The sequence below is a fragment of the Typha latifolia genome, chromosome 1 (assembly GCF_019914945.1).
Source record: "Typha latifolia isolate L0001 chromosome 1, TyphaL0001v2, whole genome shotgun sequence".
NCBI lineage: Eukaryota > Viridiplantae > Streptophyta > Magnoliopsida > Poales > Typhaceae > Typha > Typha latifolia.
This window is the reverse complement of record NC_133086.1, coordinates 23431299-23447219: the sequence shown is the minus strand read 5'-3', so window position 1 is coordinate 23447219 and position 15921 is coordinate 23431299. Positions and strand designations below refer to the sequence as shown.

At 36.4% G+C, this 15921-nt stretch overlaps 3 protein-coding genes across 3 annotated transcripts; 2 read left to right on the top strand and 1 right to left on the bottom strand.

Moving 5' to 3' along the window:
- Nucleotides 1-670: 670 nt before the first annotated feature.
- On the bottom strand, nt 671-7388 carry LOC140783490 (uncharacterized). Its single transcript, XM_073130390.1, has 12 exons — nt 7188-7388; nt 6948-7009; nt 5771-5842; nt 4965-5046; nt 4258-4328; nt 2683-2784; nt 2514-2603; nt 2323-2397; nt 2200-2232; nt 2031-2111; nt 1203-1265; nt 671-1126 (listed from the first exon to the last, which is right to left on the bottom strand). Exons 1-12 carry the CDS (start codon nt 7240-7242, stop codon nt 932-934), a joined length of 981 nt encoding a protein of 326 aa, XP_072986491.1. The 5' UTR covers nt 7243-7388; the 3' UTR covers nt 671-931.
- A 562-nt stretch (nt 7389-7950) lies between these two features.
- LOC140782315 (putative BPI/LBP family protein At1g04970) lies at nt 7951-11759 on the top strand. Its single transcript, XM_073128813.1, has 6 exons — nt 7951-8557; nt 8923-9062; nt 9399-9750; nt 10286-10534; nt 10644-10769; nt 11257-11759. The coding sequence occupies exons 1-6, from the start codon at nt 8144-8146 to the stop codon at nt 11482-11484; spliced, it is 1509 nt and encodes a 502-aa protein (XP_072984914.1). The 5' UTR covers nt 7951-8143; the 3' UTR covers nt 11485-11759.
- A 585-nt stretch (nt 11760-12344) lies between these two features.
- On the top strand, nt 12345-15605 carry LOC140787748 (tRNase Z TRZ2, chloroplastic). Its single transcript, XM_073136877.1, has 8 exons — nt 12345-12922; nt 13586-13748; nt 13897-13967; nt 14089-14184; nt 14284-14397; nt 14686-14754; nt 14976-15050; nt 15121-15605. The coding sequence occupies exons 1-8, from the start codon at nt 12542-12544 to the stop codon at nt 15208-15210; spliced, it is 1059 nt and encodes a 352-aa protein (XP_072992978.1). The 5' UTR covers nt 12345-12541; the 3' UTR covers nt 15211-15605.
- Nucleotides 15606-15921: the final 316 nt, after the last annotated feature.

The following is a 15921-nucleotide window of genomic DNA, read 5'->3' as shown; positions in this document are numbered from 1 at the left end:
AGCTAGTCAATTAGATTGTCATAACGGTGCGTTGTTATTTCATTAATGCTAAATCTGACCCCAGAGTAGTTGTAAAAGGAAAACTAATAAGAGAGCTCTTTGTGCTAAGAGAACCCCTGGATTGCATATACTTAGAGCTCTGCATCCCAACGTCTCTTCACCAAGGCAACAGAGAAAGAGTTCTAATTAGTCGACTTTTGCTTGCGGATAAAGAATTAAGCTAAATCGACTTTTGCGAACTCCTCAGCTTACTTTGCGGACTAATTTTTTCCGTTCGAACGGATGAGTACCCTAGTAATTGTACCGAGTTTTGAAATGTGAAAATAAAAGGAGCCATTTTGGAACAGGGGTTATTAGTTCAGAATGGGCCAGCTTAGTTGGATTAAGCTGGATTTGTAGGAGTGGGAGAAGCGTCATAATTTGAAAGGATATTTCAAATCTCTCCAAAGCTTTATGAAAGTACTTGAGATGAAGACGTGTCAACAAGTTCGGAATAATGGTGACTGGACAATTTCTGGAAGAACTCTGGTGTCATTCGGAGTTCAGAAAGAGAGGGTATATGATGAAGATTTGATGACAAAGGCATATCTGTGGTTAGATCTCACATATAACATGAACCACTTTAATCATCACTTTAGCTATCCGAGCACAGTTCCATTGCCAAGCACTATAATAGGGAAATGAGTATATCACCATCTTATTTTTAAACTGGCCTTGTACAATATGGCGGTGAAAATAAACAAACAAATTGGTGCAAAGACTAGTTTAGGCCACACTTGTAGCCCTGCATAGGATTGTGCACGTAATAGCTTACCCAATAAAGGGAAGCATGTAAACACCCATAAGATGGCCAAAATTGAAATAATGGCTATCAAAATCAATGAAGATGAAGAGTTCATTATAAATAGACAAAGCAAATGAGCAACTTTGATCACAGAGCAAGGCCTTGCTTCCTTATAGAAAAACCATTAGTGTATGACCTGTGTATTGCTCTACTTTTCACAGAAGTCTCTTTCATGGGTTTCTCATTATCTTTTTGAACATCCTCGTTTGTGATTGTGTTTGTGTTTGTCTTTGACTCTACTGCTCCTCTAGCACTGATCGTCTCAGCAAGAAATTGTAGCCCCTGAAGTGAAAGGACACAAATTAGGAAATATCAGGCAGAATTTGACAGAAGAGTTCAAATGGGAAACATAATGTACCTTAAGTGACTTGTCCTCAGCAGAAGTCAATGAATGTGAAGACTTGAGTTTTTCACCGGCTTCCTATCGACGAGAAAAATTATATGTACCATCATAAGGAATTGGCAAACAGAAAATAGGATAGAGCAAATATTATTCCATGACCATATGCATTAGTAGGTAGATAAACATCTCATATTGCAGTTCGGAAAAATGAAATTGGTAATTGGTTTAACACTTTAACTTCCAATTTTTGAGCTGATTAGAGATGATAAGAATTAGGTGGTCATCATGAGCATTTTCTGCTGTAATAATTGAAGCCTTATTTGGTGCTTCAGGTGTCAAATGAAGAAAAGACAGCAGCGTATTGTAGTCTGAAAATGAGGTAAGTGTTTACTGAATTCTTCCAATACATGGTGCTAATATACCAGGCCAGGTGGAGCCGAAATAATCAAAAGAACTTCAGAATAGGAATCACATATGTAAAAGAAGGCAATATTCCAATGGTAGTAGTTAGTAGTATCAAGTACATCCAGGAATGTATATGAAAATAGGAGAAGGGTGTGGACGGAAGGCATCATTCAATTGATGGAATTTTCTTCCACTTCCATGTGTGGTGTTGGGATTATGCTTCCTGTCAGAGTCCAGAAGACCTGAGCCCAAGGCTAACCTTCTCTATCTTCTCCTTTTCATTCCCTATTTATTATTTATTCTTAATTTTCCTGGATATCTATATGAACACAGGGTGCAACAAAATCTCCTTTTCATGAGACTGAAGCACAGAAATGGAACAACCAATTTACGCGTTAGGCATAGAGAGCTTGGAAGAATACACAAATGGGCACTCACCTTAAAAAACTTTGAATTCACCCCATCCTTTATACCTCCAGCTATTTGGCAAAGATACCAGATACCTGCATTAGCCATATCCTGAACAATAACAAAAGAAGTGACAGACAAATGAGAACATTGTAAGTCTGTAAGTTGCACAAACACAAGAGAAAATTCTTTGCAAAACCTGCTTGTTTTCAAGTAGTCCGATCTTTCCTTCCTGTCCATAGAAAAACAAAACTAGATCAATAAAATAAGATCAGGTAAAGATTCATAAGAACAGTGGAGAAAACTGAATATTTGGACTCACCAGTCCAGCCACCATATTCTGTATAGATTCGATATCAAATCCAATTTGAGAAAGGCTGCTTTTAACACCATCAACCTAAATTTATACAAAAAAAAAATCTTTATTTAACTATGAAGTGGATTAATCTACAATTGAACAGGCTCTAGCTTATTTATATATGACATGGACTAAGAGCAGAATATCTAACCAACCTCATTCATGATAACTTTAGAAATCTCCCTCTGTTCATCCAACTTTCCATCCAAGTTTTCAAGTCGCTGCGTGAGATGCCTTTTTGTTGCCTGAGAAGAACAGCAATGAATGATAGTACTGTTGGAGAAAAACTTAACCATGAAGTAGAACTTGTGAGAATGTGCATACAGCTAGAGCTGTCGATACTTGCTCCAACTGTTGTGATACACTTGCAACAGCATTAGCCATGTTGCGTTTTGTGACAAACATGACATCAGAAAAAGACCAGCCCTGTGAAGAAGAATGCTAAAGCAGAATAAGATAGGACAAATGAAGATGCAAAAGACTGATAAAAAGAGAAATATATATATCAACACCAGATGTCCAACTGCACATATCAAGTTTAAACTTTAAACACATTGGACAGGAGCAAATGGCAAATTTCTAAAATTTGGCCTCCCATAATTCCAAACCAATTGGCAACAATAGAGACTACATAACAGGACAAATATGGATCTCAAGATTTTCTGTGTGGCAAGTAAAACCAACCTTAAATGACTGTTAAAATGATACTGTGAGCAATGGTACAGGGACATCATTGAATTATGTATAAAAATATTATAAGCACGAGATAAAAGTAAGCCTCGGCAAGAAGTCAAAATTCTCTTGTTATAACCTGTGATTTTTTTAATGTTTTTACTTATGAAATAGTCTATATAGTTGTTGCTCTCATATAATGAGAAAAAAAGAAGATACAACCAATCAACTATGGTTTCATGTAGCTTCAAACAGGCATCCTGGTGCAGCAGGTTTGCACCTATCTTGGGTCTGTGGAAGGTTTTATATAGCTCAAGAATTAAAAATAAATTATGCATGATTTCTGTATTAAGAGGGTTCATTCACAGTACAAGGCCTCCCTTCTTTGGCCTCAATTTCTTTGTTCCTATCCTAAAAATAATAAATTAGAAATATAAAAAAGGCCACCATTTTGGATTACAAATAGAAACATCACATGCTTACTGGAACAACCTTTATATATCTACAAGGTTGCCCTGAAATATCATTGATGCCTTCTTAACAGATGGACATTGCAATTCGTAAGTCCATTAAAGTTGTCGTGAAATTATTATTTCATCACTGCCTTACCAGTGTACTATGGTTCAGACACTACCCTCTGCTATTTCTCAATAAAGCCCTGTATTTACCTGAAAATGTTCAGATCGCAAGCTGGGACAACTTTAACCTAATGGGTCTTAGCAGAAATGTACAAGAAATGAGAAATTCTTATTATTTTGAGCGTAAATGATTGGGATCTTCAAACTGCCTTTGAACTTTTCCATGAAGTTGGCAATTACTTCTTCCTTAATTCCTTTTTACCTTTGTGTTAAAGTGTTCATCTGGGATAAGTTGCATTTGAGTTGAGTTAGATTCATTCTAATTAGAAAAGTACAATTAAGCTAACTAGGGAGTTAAGATTGAATTCTGTTAAACAAGACTAACAAAAGGATTTTATTTGAACAATTTAATAGAAATGCAGGGTTTCAACTTAGAACACTGAAAAGGTAGGGTGTGAACCAGCGTAAATCCTGCAGGCTGTGAAATGAAAATTTTCCTAACTTGTTAAGTACCAAAAGGATATTGTTTAGTAAGTTGGCATCTTAGTAAAAGATCAGAAGTCCAGACAATTAAGGCAACAAATTATCACGTAGCATAGTATAGTTTCAGTCTAAAGGATTCATAGACTACTGATAATTGAAATCTTGCCTTCCACCACATATAGCAATAACCCATGGCTCCAACTGCAGCAGCTGGCACTATGTAGGAGGACAGATTCCCTGAAGATCAAATGAACAAAAAAAAAGGAAAAAAGAAAATAGAAAAAAAAAAACGAATCAAAATAAAGATATATATGACATGCATGTAGAACTTTGAGAACCAGGGGAGATTACTTTCCATAAACTAATGGTATATCAGAAATGGAAGAAGAGAGTAGCAACAGTATATGTCAAAATGTTAAAAGACCAATTAATTCTGCCCAAAATAGATTATCTTTTCAATGAAAAACTTACTCTTAGGAAAAAAAAAACATTAATCATCTAAGAACATGCAATACATTACAAATCCTACCGGAAAGCAAGATGGTTATCTTTGTATTTCTTCTCCATTGGCATTTATATTTTTAGTCACCAAGTAGATGAGAAATAGAGGTATGAATGATACATAATGAAATCTAAAAGACTACTATTGCCTGGTATAGTTTTAAAGCAAGTATAAACTGGGCCTGGTAAACATATCAAATGAATGAGGCTTATCTTATTATCTGCTGGGGTTTCCTATAATCCTTATGGAAAAATAAACTCAACATTAAAAAAGAGCAGTTGCAAAGATGAGTTTCTGCAGTAGTACTGCTTTCAAAAGAAAAGGGGAAAAAAATCAATAAGTAGGAAACAAGAACAGGAAGGAATACATACCACTGGAATTGGAGTCCCCTGTCAATATGGTCACAGGCCTAGAGAGTGTCAAGTCCCTGACTTCTTGAGCTAAATGCCGAATCTACTAACAGTATGTGATAGGCAAGTAAGCAACACTTAAGATTGATATCAAAGAAGAAGATAATGGAAGTAACTCTTACAATAACGAATCCAAGAACTAGAATATTTCTTCATACACAGTTTAGAAGTTGCTTTACAAGCTTTAATATTTAGATTAAATGATTAATTAAACATCATCTGAAGCAATGTCATCAAGGTTTTGTTGGGTAAGAAAGGTTACCTAGTAGATCAAAATCTCCAAGAAACATAAAAAATATAAGGCAACACTTACCAGTATACTAATAGAAGCATAAGTTCGCATTATTGTAACTTCAAGACTGCCTATGGGGGCTAATTTTGGAGCAAATTCGAGGCACTACTTTGAAAAAACTCAGCCGCACTTTGTTTCTTTAAGGATGTTACAACTTACAAACTTTAGAATATTACCGTATGCAAAATCATATTTTTAGTTCAAAATGCGCAACTCTCAGTGGAGTATGTCCTTAAAAGGAGAAGGAAAAGATATTTTGCACATCTTTTTGGAGATTTCTATAATCTGGAAAAGAAGGTCTAATCAAATAGGTAAGGAGCTTTAACTTTTAAGCTAGCAGTTCACCGTAGTTTCTTCTTCTAGAAAGGAAAAAGGATGAAAATGTGACGGCTATCAAACATACAATAACCAGCTAATCAAAATAAAAATTGATTCATTAGACATACTTGGGCATGCAATGCGAACAAAGTGATACCTGAGCTGCAAGAAGAGAAGTGTCATAATGGCTTGAAGAAACTTCCCCTTCATTCACACCTTTCATTAGCTCCTGAAAGCAGGAATGCGAGAAACATAATGTTCTTAGAAAGGAAATGTAAAACAATTACCCTACAAGAAAGAACGACTATATACATATGGAATTCCTTTTGATGAACAAAAAGTATAGTGTCCTGAAATCTGGATGGCCAGTCTTTACAAGGAAAGCTCAACAACTTAAATATCAAAAGAATGCATATGATTAGAATGATGGGTGTTGCTTAATGAAGAAAGCAGGATGATACCTCATTACTTTGGATATTGAAGAATCTCAAGCATATATGGAGATCATTATGGTTAACAAATCTCAGAAATGATGTTATTGCACCATCTATAGGAGATGTTCCGTACGATGGACTTAAACTTACAAATATTCAGCCAAACTAACATGCAGAATGGTGAAATTCCTTAGGAAGATAATTGTCACTCCTTCAGGGAGTAAAACAACTACATGAGAAATTTCTCAAAAAAAACAAAACTATATGAGAAACTAAGAGTGCTACTCTCATATCAGTTATATAGTTAAGCTTAATTCCAATAATATGTTGAAGTAAATAGTATAATACATTAAAATGGCCCAACAAGAAATACACAAACGTGGCAAAAAATTGTCCTATGGAAGGTGAAGGAACTAACTTGTGTTTCATCTAAAATCTCAACATTGAACACCTAACAAGAATGTCTTGCTTCATCAACTTGGGTTATGTTTGTCTAAAAGACTAAAATCATCTCCCAGCACGCACTTCTAGCTCAAGGTGCCATACTTAAGTTGCTGGCCTAATATAATGCCAAGATTCAGTGGAACTGGTGGCAAATTAGTCATGAAAGATATCCCATTCTAACAATTCCAGAAACCTAACAACTAATATAGAACGATAGGCTTTTGGTGGCATACAAAAAATCCTAGGCTCATGATTGTTCCAGAAGAGAACGCATATATTCTGCATGTCCATGAACTATAATCTGTAAAGTTTGATAAGTTTATCCCCCAGATATTCTAGAACCAATCAATAACCACTGTGCACGCCAAGTCAAGAAATTCACAAGTAACATTGCATCAACTTAAATTCTTGAAAGAAAAATTTTAAAGTTTTTAATCTACAAAGAGGGGCAATCACCTGAAGCTCCGCTAAAACATCCGATAACCGACCATTCTTCAGGATGATCGAACCAGTCAAACCTAAACACAAAAAGGGAAAATAAAAGGAATAGGAAAGAAAATTGGGCACAAATTTAACAACCTTTGGTCAAACCAATCGTATTCCATCCTAACGATTTAGAGAGATACATAAAGAAAGCACCCATAAAACTTGGAATCGAGGAACGAGATAAAAATTTGACATGAGGAAACGGGAGACCTGCTCCGACGAGGATGAGAACTTTGGAGGTCGCGATTCCGGACTGCATCGCCATTCTTGAAGGAGTCTGGTAGGATAAAACTCGACGCTTCTTCTCAAGATCACGAAGAGGAGGCTTTCGACTTTTTTTTTTTTTTTTTTTTCTTCCCAAGTGGTCAGATTTACTTTCTTTTCCCTCTTTTTTTTTCTCCTTTACTTCCAGAAAATAAATTCTAATGTATATGATAAAGTCACGCGCCTTTTCTTGCTTTATGCACCCCCAAGATAAAATAACTCTACTTTGGTGAATTACTCGTTTTTTTGGGTTAAATATATTTTATTTTATATCTCAAACATACATACTATACTTAAGACTAAACCGTCAATTTTTCTATCAAGAATCAATAGAGCTAGATATAATATAATTATTAAACTTTACTATATAGTTTACACAATTTATTAAAAAATAAAATAAAACATGTATATTCTTTAAAGAAGAAAAAAATACTTATATAAAAGAAAAATAATATTTTTATTTATAAAAAATTAAAAATTGAGAGAATTTAGCCCGTCATTTAATTTTTATAACTTTTTGGTATACTAAGTTAATTTGATTAAAATAATTAATTATCTCACTTTATAAGTATAAGTATATATAGACTAGTTTAAGATTTTTTAAAAATAAATATAATAAAATAATTTTAGATATAACATTTTTATAATTATTATCTCGGTGAATTAGTTGTTAAATATAGACAAGTCAACTCTGCTTCTATTCATTGTATATTTTGTATGCCTCGTGGAGTGTAAATTTGGAATTCTCTTCAGTGAGGAACTGCCACAAACACCGATCGCTCATTCAAACCTTGCAAGCAATTCTTGTGAGTGTTATCTTTCCACGTCCAATTTGGTCTCCTCCAAATCCTCTTCTCCCAACCAAACTAGGGTTTTTCCCATCTGGGTTTCCTCCCAATCCCATGGCAGGCCTTCTCCTCTTCCTCTTCCTTTTCCTGACCACCTTCTGTAATTCTTCCTCTGCCCACTTCCAATCCAGCAAAGAAGGTTTTATCTCCGCAGTGATCTCCGAAAAGGGTCTTGATTTCGTCAAAAACTTGCTCATAGAGCAGGCGGTTCGTTCTCTTACCCCACTTCGCCTCCCCGATATCGAGGAGACCGCGAATATTCCGCTCATTGGAGGAGTTCACATGGTTGCTTCAGACATCACGCTTTATGGAATCGATGTGAATTCTTCCACGGTGCAAGCAGGGGAGTCAGGGATTGCTATCGTTGCCTCGGGTGCGACGGTTAATTTGAGCATGGATTGGAGTTACTCGTATAGCATTTCGTTTCTTCCTATTAAGATATCTGACCAAGGGAGTGCTTCCATTGAGGTATCATTTAGTTCTATAAATCAAATGTTTTTAGTATGGTTCTCTGTTGAGTTATAGTTGCTCTGTTTTTAATCCTTACATGGATTTTTATTTGAAAGTTTTATCTTCGTTTGTGCTCCAAACATAAATCCATACACTTCCCTATGAGTTCCAATAATAGATATTCACTATATTAACTCTTGTGAACCCATGAAGCTACACCGCTTTAACGTTATTATTGGATCATGCAATAGACTGCTTCCTTATCAAAAAGGCATGCTTCAATGAAGTGTCAATAATCACATATTCACATCTTTTATCTTCCGCGTTTATGATGCATACATATTCTAACAAATAGTAAATGTTGGTTCCTGGCTTCTGTTAAGGTTGAAGGAATGGAAGTTGGGCTCACCATGAGCATGAAAAATCATAACGGAACTCTTGATCTGAGCGTCTTGGAATGTGGCTGTTATATGAGGGACTTGATCATAAACTTGAATGGAGGAGCATCTTGGTTTTATCAAGGGTATGCAGCCCTTTCCTGTTATGTACTATATGATTTAGGATGTTATATATGATAATTCATCATTTACACTTTGAAAAGAGAGAAGTTATCGTTGTCTCTGTTTTGGATTTATAGTGTGCAATTGTGCGTTCACTACCTAAACTTTTTTCTTCCCTAAGCATCATCTCCTAGTTCCTGTATATGGGAATAACATCTCAAGTTCTTAGCTTTATGTAGCCACTTCTGTCACTAAAGCATGGTCAGTGATAAGCACTTATATTTCATGCTCAACAGTTGACAAACAATCATTTCAACAATGACTGACTACCATCCATGTTTTCTTTTCATACACTCTAGGTTTGTCAATGCTTTTGGGAATCATATTAGATCCGCAGTTGAAAATGCAATCACTGATAAGATATCTGAAGGGACAGCAAAGCTTGACTATTTACTACAAAGTCTTCCGAAGGAAATCGATGTAGACAATGTTGTTGCTTTGAACGTCACTTTTGTGAATGATCCCCTCTTTGGCAGTTCTTCTGTTGAGTTCGATATAAATGGTTTATTCACTTTATCAGATAAAGTTTCCCATTCAATCTACTGGCATAAGTATCCCTATCTCTCATCATCTGTTGGTCTTGCCTCAAGAATGCTCTGGATTTCACTAGATGAAGCTGTATTTAACTCTGCTTCAGTGGCATACTTCCAGGTATATTAGATACATCTCCTTTCACTTTTCTTAATCTTATCTTTTCTCTAGATTCTTGTTTTCCTCTTTCTTTTTTCATAATTTGTCATGTGGAGAGAAAAAGAAACATAGGTAGTACCAAGACAAAGGTTCTTCTTGATAGAGCAGCCCAAATATAACAACTATAAAGTCCCTATTAATGCTCTTGTCAGTGAGTGGAGATCAATTTTGATCTAAGTTGAGTAAAACTAATTGGTGCTGTTCCTATACTCTTTCCTTGCAGGAATCTTATAGGTAAACCTATTATAGTAATTGAATTATTCTAAGCTGGATGATGGAATAATATTTTAAGAAAATTGAAATATGCTTCAGTTTATTCCACTGGACCACTAGGTAATGAATGAGAACGTGAAGATCTGGACATCATTGTCATGTATATATTATGTAGCAATTCATGTTTGTATATGAATGTACACTAACATATACCTATAAAATGAAATTTCTTCTTCCAACAAGAATGTACACTACTTGCATGTTGACCGACCTTTTGTTTCAGGCAGGTTTGATGCACTGGATTGTGGACAGGGTACCTGATCAGTCTCTCTTGAACACTGCTAGCTGGAAGTTTATAATTCCTCAGTTATACAGGCAGTACCCAAATGATGACATGCAGTTGAATATTTTGTTAACCTCAGCTCCGATCCTGAAAATTAGAGCAGGCAATATTGGTGCTACCATTTTCTTAGACATGACAGCCAATGTTCTGGATGACACTGAGACAGTGCCTGTTGCCTGTGTATCGGTGGTGAGCTTATTAAAAAGCAATTGATTATTGAATCATCTTTTGAAATCTCCTTGTCAAACTATTTTTATGAAGCTTCACCAAGTGATCACAACTTCTCCTATTATTGCAGGCAGTTACTGTCTCAGGTACTGTGAAGATATCAGGAAATAACCTAGCTGGTAGAGCTGAATTAGATGATTTCTCTCTTTCCTTGAAGTGGAGTAATGTTGGAAACTTCCATATGTCCTTGATTCAGGTATCCTTGCTTCATCATGGTTGGGCATGCTTTCCTCTGGTTCTAGCCCTTTGTGAGTTTATCTTCTTGAAACTAAATCAAGGAGGAATTTGTCTTCTGCTTTGTTCCTTGCAGTCTCAAGTTTTCTAGCTGCAAAGCCTGCCAATTTGGTTAAGACCACTCTAGATTTTAGAGTTGTATGCTGTAAATTTATTGTCTGTTATCTTTTGTGCTGAATACCATCTGCAATCATAAAGAGAGAACTGAACATGGGCATTAATAGGTCAAATGATGAATGAATCATGACTCAATCGTGAGAAAGCAAGCTGAATCTGTCGGCCTGATATAAGTTCTAAAGAAGCTCTGTATTTATGCATTCTTGTGAGTCTTGAGATATTGATGCTAGGCAGCTGGCAGCAATTTTGCATGCAACTAATTTTACAGTCTCTCTTTTTAAGATAAAATGGACGGTATCGATGATCTGACTTCCGTGCTATTTCATTCACAGGGTGTGATGCATATATTCTTGAACAGTGTATTCATGCCATATCTGAATTCACATCTGTTGCGGGGATTTCCTTTGCCGATTATCCATGGTTTCACTCTCCAAGATGCTTACATACTTGTTTCTAACTCAAGAATAATGGTTAGCTCGAATGTGGCCTTCACTAACTCAATCAGTGTGATGCACGATTATTTGCAAGATTCACACCATGAACAGAGAAACGTGACATAGTTTGCAAATTTGTCCCAGTGTACAAATGACAGGCACTGAGGAGAGAACTCTACAGTGTCCAAGGTATATATTGCTGTACAGAATTGTACAATGTTATTTACTTTTAGTGATAGGTGAATAAAATGGAAGATATTCAACCAATGGTTATTTCTTTGTGAAATGTATCATAGTTAATATTTCCAGTCTGGTAGTTTGTACATAATACAAATTAAGAAAGATGGATTGTATTATATATTTTTTTCTTTAATTTCACGATTTAACTCCTTTATGTTGTCTGAGCTTGGCTTGTTTAAAATAGGGGCATGTACTATTTATTAATTTTCAGTTGCAGGAAAAGAAAAAAAGAAAAGATAAGAGAAGCCAGAATCTGAGAGTATGTATGGCTACAAACATCTATGTTTTTTTCCTTTTAGGTCTCTTTTCCCATATTATATATATATATGGGAAAGTATGTTCAAATTATAATAAAAATCTAATATACAAATTAGAGAGGATATAGAGTGATAGACTCTTTGATATATGTCTTATACTTAACTAAATTAAGCTGAGCCATAAATTAAATAATATGTCAAGCTCGAGGGCACCAAGAAAATATAGATGAAGAAGTGAAAAGAACTTTGTGGTTCCACACCATCTAATTTTATGGGTCTAAATTGGAATCATTGTTTGGGATGTAAAAATTAGGTATACCAAAATAATTCCGAGCAAAATTTCCCAAATACCAAAATCCCTTTCAGTTTGAATTCAAATTTTCTCAGAAAAAGGGGAACTTTGAAACAAAACCTCATGATTTTAAAATTAAAAATTTGATTATATGGCAATTACTAGAGAGTAGAGGTGCAATTGGTGGAGCAACAGGTAAATAAGCAGTACGTACATCGTCACAAAGCCACTGTAATCCTCCTTTCCTCTCTTTAACGCGCTACTACTCGTTATCTTCTTCTCGCCTTCCATCTCCACCCAATTCCTAAACCCCTAAACCCCAGTCCTTCGCCCTCTTCCCCTTTCCCTTTCCCCCAACCTAGACGACGCCCTCTTCTCTCTAAAGCAATCCCAGATGCCGATATCCGCCACCCTTTCTTCCTCCCCTATCCCTCTCCCTTCTCTCCTCCCGTTCGATCCTCCGAACACCATCTCTCCGCGGAATCTTTCGTTATCAGGTGGCCGCCAATTCCGAACTCTCGCCGTGAATAAGCCGGGGCTCTTGTCTGTGCTTGACCGGGCAATGGAGGAGGAGGAGTACCGGAAGGCGAGGGCGGAGGTGCGGCGCAAGGGCGTCGACGTCGAGGGGTACCTTATTGAGGGGTTGTCGGTGGGCGGACACGAGACGTGCGTCTTGGTTCCTAGCCTCAACTCCGCCTTCGACATTGGCCGGTGTCCGGCGAGGGCCGTGCACCAAGATTTCCTCTTCATCACCCACGCGCATCTTGACCACATTGTAAGTATTTCATCCGGATTCGTAATTGCTTTGAAAGATTTCTTTGACAATTTGGTATCCTTAAATTTCAAATCTTGCATTTTGAATGCAGTTATCAAAAAGAATTATGTGTTATATGCGCGGACATTTTGTTTATTCATAGATGGTATGAATTAGTAGCTTTGGGTTATTAAAGCCCTTCATAGTTTGTTCGAAGTTAAATCCCCAATTAGGCCCTAAAAGAGCATAATGATAATTGAACTTATCTTTGAGATGTGAAACCTCACAACCCATGCGTCGTATTCTTTTTCTTCTTCTTTTTTTTTTCTTTGCAGAAAGCTAGTCATGCTATGTAAATGCAACGTGTGCCTTGCATCTACTCTTCTCCTTTTCTTTATAGCATCATCAGTCTCTCTTGATGATTTAGCAATGTAAACTTTACTGTTATCTTATCATGCTATGTAGATGCAAGAAAGAGTCTTAGTATTATTGCTTCTTATGAGTTGATAAAAAATAACAAGGCAGAAAGTGCTGAGATCTCAATATCATGACAATCTACTGCTGAGAACATGTAAACCTTCTAGGTGAACAGCTTTTAAATGCTGAATTATGGAGAAGATATACTTGTTTGCTTCTTGTTGGTCGCAAAGATGCAGACCCATTTTTTCTTGATTATTGTTGCAGGGCGGCCTTCCGATGTACCTAGCTACTCGTGGTCTGTACAATTTAAAGCCAGCAACAGTTTTTGTGCCACCATGCATCAAAGAGGACGTGGAGAAGCTGCTTCAAATTCATCGGACCATGAGTCAAGTTGAATTGGAAGTTGACTTAATTGCATTGGATGTTGGTATGCAGATCTTTTTGCCCTTCTCATTGGTTGCTCATATTTATGAATGTTTCTTATTGTATTTGCTCTTATATTCTTCAAGAGACATTCCCTTATCTGTTGCTTGTGTTGTTTATTGTTTCTTATGCATTTATTATTTATTTCTTAGGAGAGACGTATGAAATACGTAATGACCTTGTTGTCAGACCATTCAGAACTCACCATGTTATACCCAGCCAGGTATTCTTTATTAAATCAGCTAAAAGAGTATCTAGAGTTATTAGTAGGCTTCTGTATTATCAGATATTGTTAGCAAGGCTAGTTTTGCATTTTCATTCAAGTGGATGGTAATGTGGTTCAGGGATATGTCATTTACTCAGTCAGAAACAAGCTGAAGAAGCAATATGCTCACTTAAAGGGCATTCAAATCAAGAAATTGAAGCTTTCAGGTGTTGAGGTTAGTAGCCAGCTCCCCTGGCAAAGAAGAAGACCTTGTTTGTGCATCTTTCCTCTTTGTTTGCAAGTCCCATTTCTTGACTGTAACTCTGTTTGTTAGATTACAGACACCATATTATATCCAGAGGTTGCCTTTACAGGAGACACAACGTCTGATTTTATTCTCGAGCCACGAAATGCAGATGCCCTCAGAGCAAAACTTCTTATAACCGAGGTACTAGAGTGGTCCTCTGTTGACTTCTTGTTTTAATTGCAAAAAATATATTTGGATGCTTTCTAATACTGCTGGAGTAATATAAATGTGTAGCCCCTTGTTCTTAACTAACTGTCATATTGGTACTGAACATGCCTTCCTCACCTTCCTTGAAATTTTTGGTACAAGAAGTTTGTGTTTCAAAGCTAATAGCCTAGTTAATTGAAGTTCTACACATCTTGGTTGTTGGTATATATCTTTTGTTTGGTACGGTGCAATCCCTTTTCTTATTGGTGATCTATTTGACAGGCAACTTTCCTAGATGAAGAAAATGATATCAAACATGCTCGGGAGCATGGTCACATGCATTTATTCGAGGTATTAGTTCCCTGCTGTATCACTCCATGTTGTTGCATACCTTTTGGCATGATTCATGGTCTCAACTCCATCCATTCTGATTTCATTTCTACCTAAAGGATACTGTAATATTGTTTTTCTTTAGTCTGCAGTCTAATAGCTGATGCTTTTGATATGAAGCATTTGTTCGGTTAAAAAGTATAAAGAATTTTCACAGGTGTAATAATATGCATGTTTTGTAGATTATGGAGAATGCCCAGTGGTTCCGAAACAAGACCATCTTACTGACCCACTTCTCATCAAGATACAGTATTGAGGTAAGCTACTCTTCAGTTAACCCTTCCATCCCTGTTTTGTAGCTTACCTGAAGCAATTATAATTTTGCAGGATATCCGCCAGGCAGTGTCTAAGCTACAACCTAAGTTATCTTCTAAGGTGGTCGCTCTCACAGAAGGCTTCAGATCAGAGTACACCTAGTGTATATACAAATACCCTTTTTGTCTTTTGTCTCTTCAATTCTCCCTCAATTCTAGTTCTTCATCAGTAATATAAGATTGTGTTAATTCCTCTCACCTCATGTATCCGTACTTCCCAGCTCTCCTGCTTAGCATAGTTGGTGAGCCTGTCTGCCCTAACAAGAAGATAGGATTGAGAACTTTACTAGATACATTCTCTTCTTAAGATGTGTTACCTTCCACTGTGTAACCATACAAGACCATGGACTCTAGTTTCTCTGTCGCTGTGGATGTCAACAATACTACTGATGCTCAGTGCTCATTTTTGAGACAGATGCTAATTTATTTGTGGGTATCAGCAGGATTAAGATTTTGTAAACAGAAGTCTGGCAATTTATTTGTCAGTTTTCATGCAAATTGCTTCATGCCATCATATATTGTTAGGCTGTTACCTTCTGCTAGCTGCGTAGCTTTCAATATCACTTTCATGGCTCCATGGAAAGGACTGCATTTCCTGAACATGGCTGTCTGGTTTGAATTTTCGGTTGGAACAAGGCTTTCCATAAGATCAATTATAGTCGTAGAGTGAAGCTTTATAGCTTCAGTAGATATTCTAAGATTGAACTGGAGAAAAATTTCCCTTTTGTTGCAAATTATTTATCCAATATATAGATGATGCATCGCAGGGATTGTACGTTAAAAATCTGAACCCTGAGATATAGTTTCTAAATTC

What these genes read in the sequence shown, in the direction of transcription:
- LOC140783490 (XM_073130390.1), bottom strand. Translation starts at nt 7,242, where the DNA reads ATGGCGATGCAGTCCGGAATCGCGACCTCCAAAGTTCTCATCCTCGTC. An exon ending in CTAAAGTTATCATGAATGAG is followed by an intron (nt 2,398 to 2,513) that starts GTTGGTTAGATA and finishes GTATAAATTTAG; the next exon opens with GTTGATGGTGTTAAAAGCAG. An exon ending in AGAATATGGTGGCTGGACTG is followed by an intron (nt 2,233 to 2,322) that starts GTGAGTCCAAAT and finishes TTCTATGGACAG; the next exon opens with GAAGGAAAGATCGGACTACT.
- LOC140787748 (XM_073136877.1), top strand. Translation starts at nt 12,542, where the DNA reads ATGCCGATATCCGCCACCCTTTCTTCCTCCCCTATCCCTCTCCCTTCT. An exon ending in CAAAACTTCTTATAACCGAG is followed by an intron (nt 14,398 to 14,685) that starts GTACTAGAGTGG and finishes TCTATTTGACAG; the next exon opens with GCAACTTTCCTAGATGAAGA. An exon ending in GTCACATGCATTTATTCGAG is followed by an intron (nt 14,755 to 14,975) that starts GTATTAGTTCCC and finishes CATGTTTTGTAG; the next exon opens with ATTATGGAGAATGCCCAGTG.
- LOC140782315 (XM_073128813.1), top strand. Translation starts at nt 8,144, where the DNA reads ATGGCAGGCCTTCTCCTCTTCCTCTTCCTTTTCCTGACCACCTTCTGT. An exon ending in CTGTTGCCTGTGTATCGGTG is followed by an intron (nt 10,535 to 10,643) that starts GTGAGCTTATTA and finishes CTATTATTGCAG; the next exon opens with GCAGTTACTGTCTCAGGTAC. An exon ending in TCCATATGTCCTTGATTCAG is followed by an intron (nt 10,770 to 11,256) that starts GTATCCTTGCTT and finishes TTTCATTCACAG; the next exon opens with GGTGTGATGCATATATTCTT.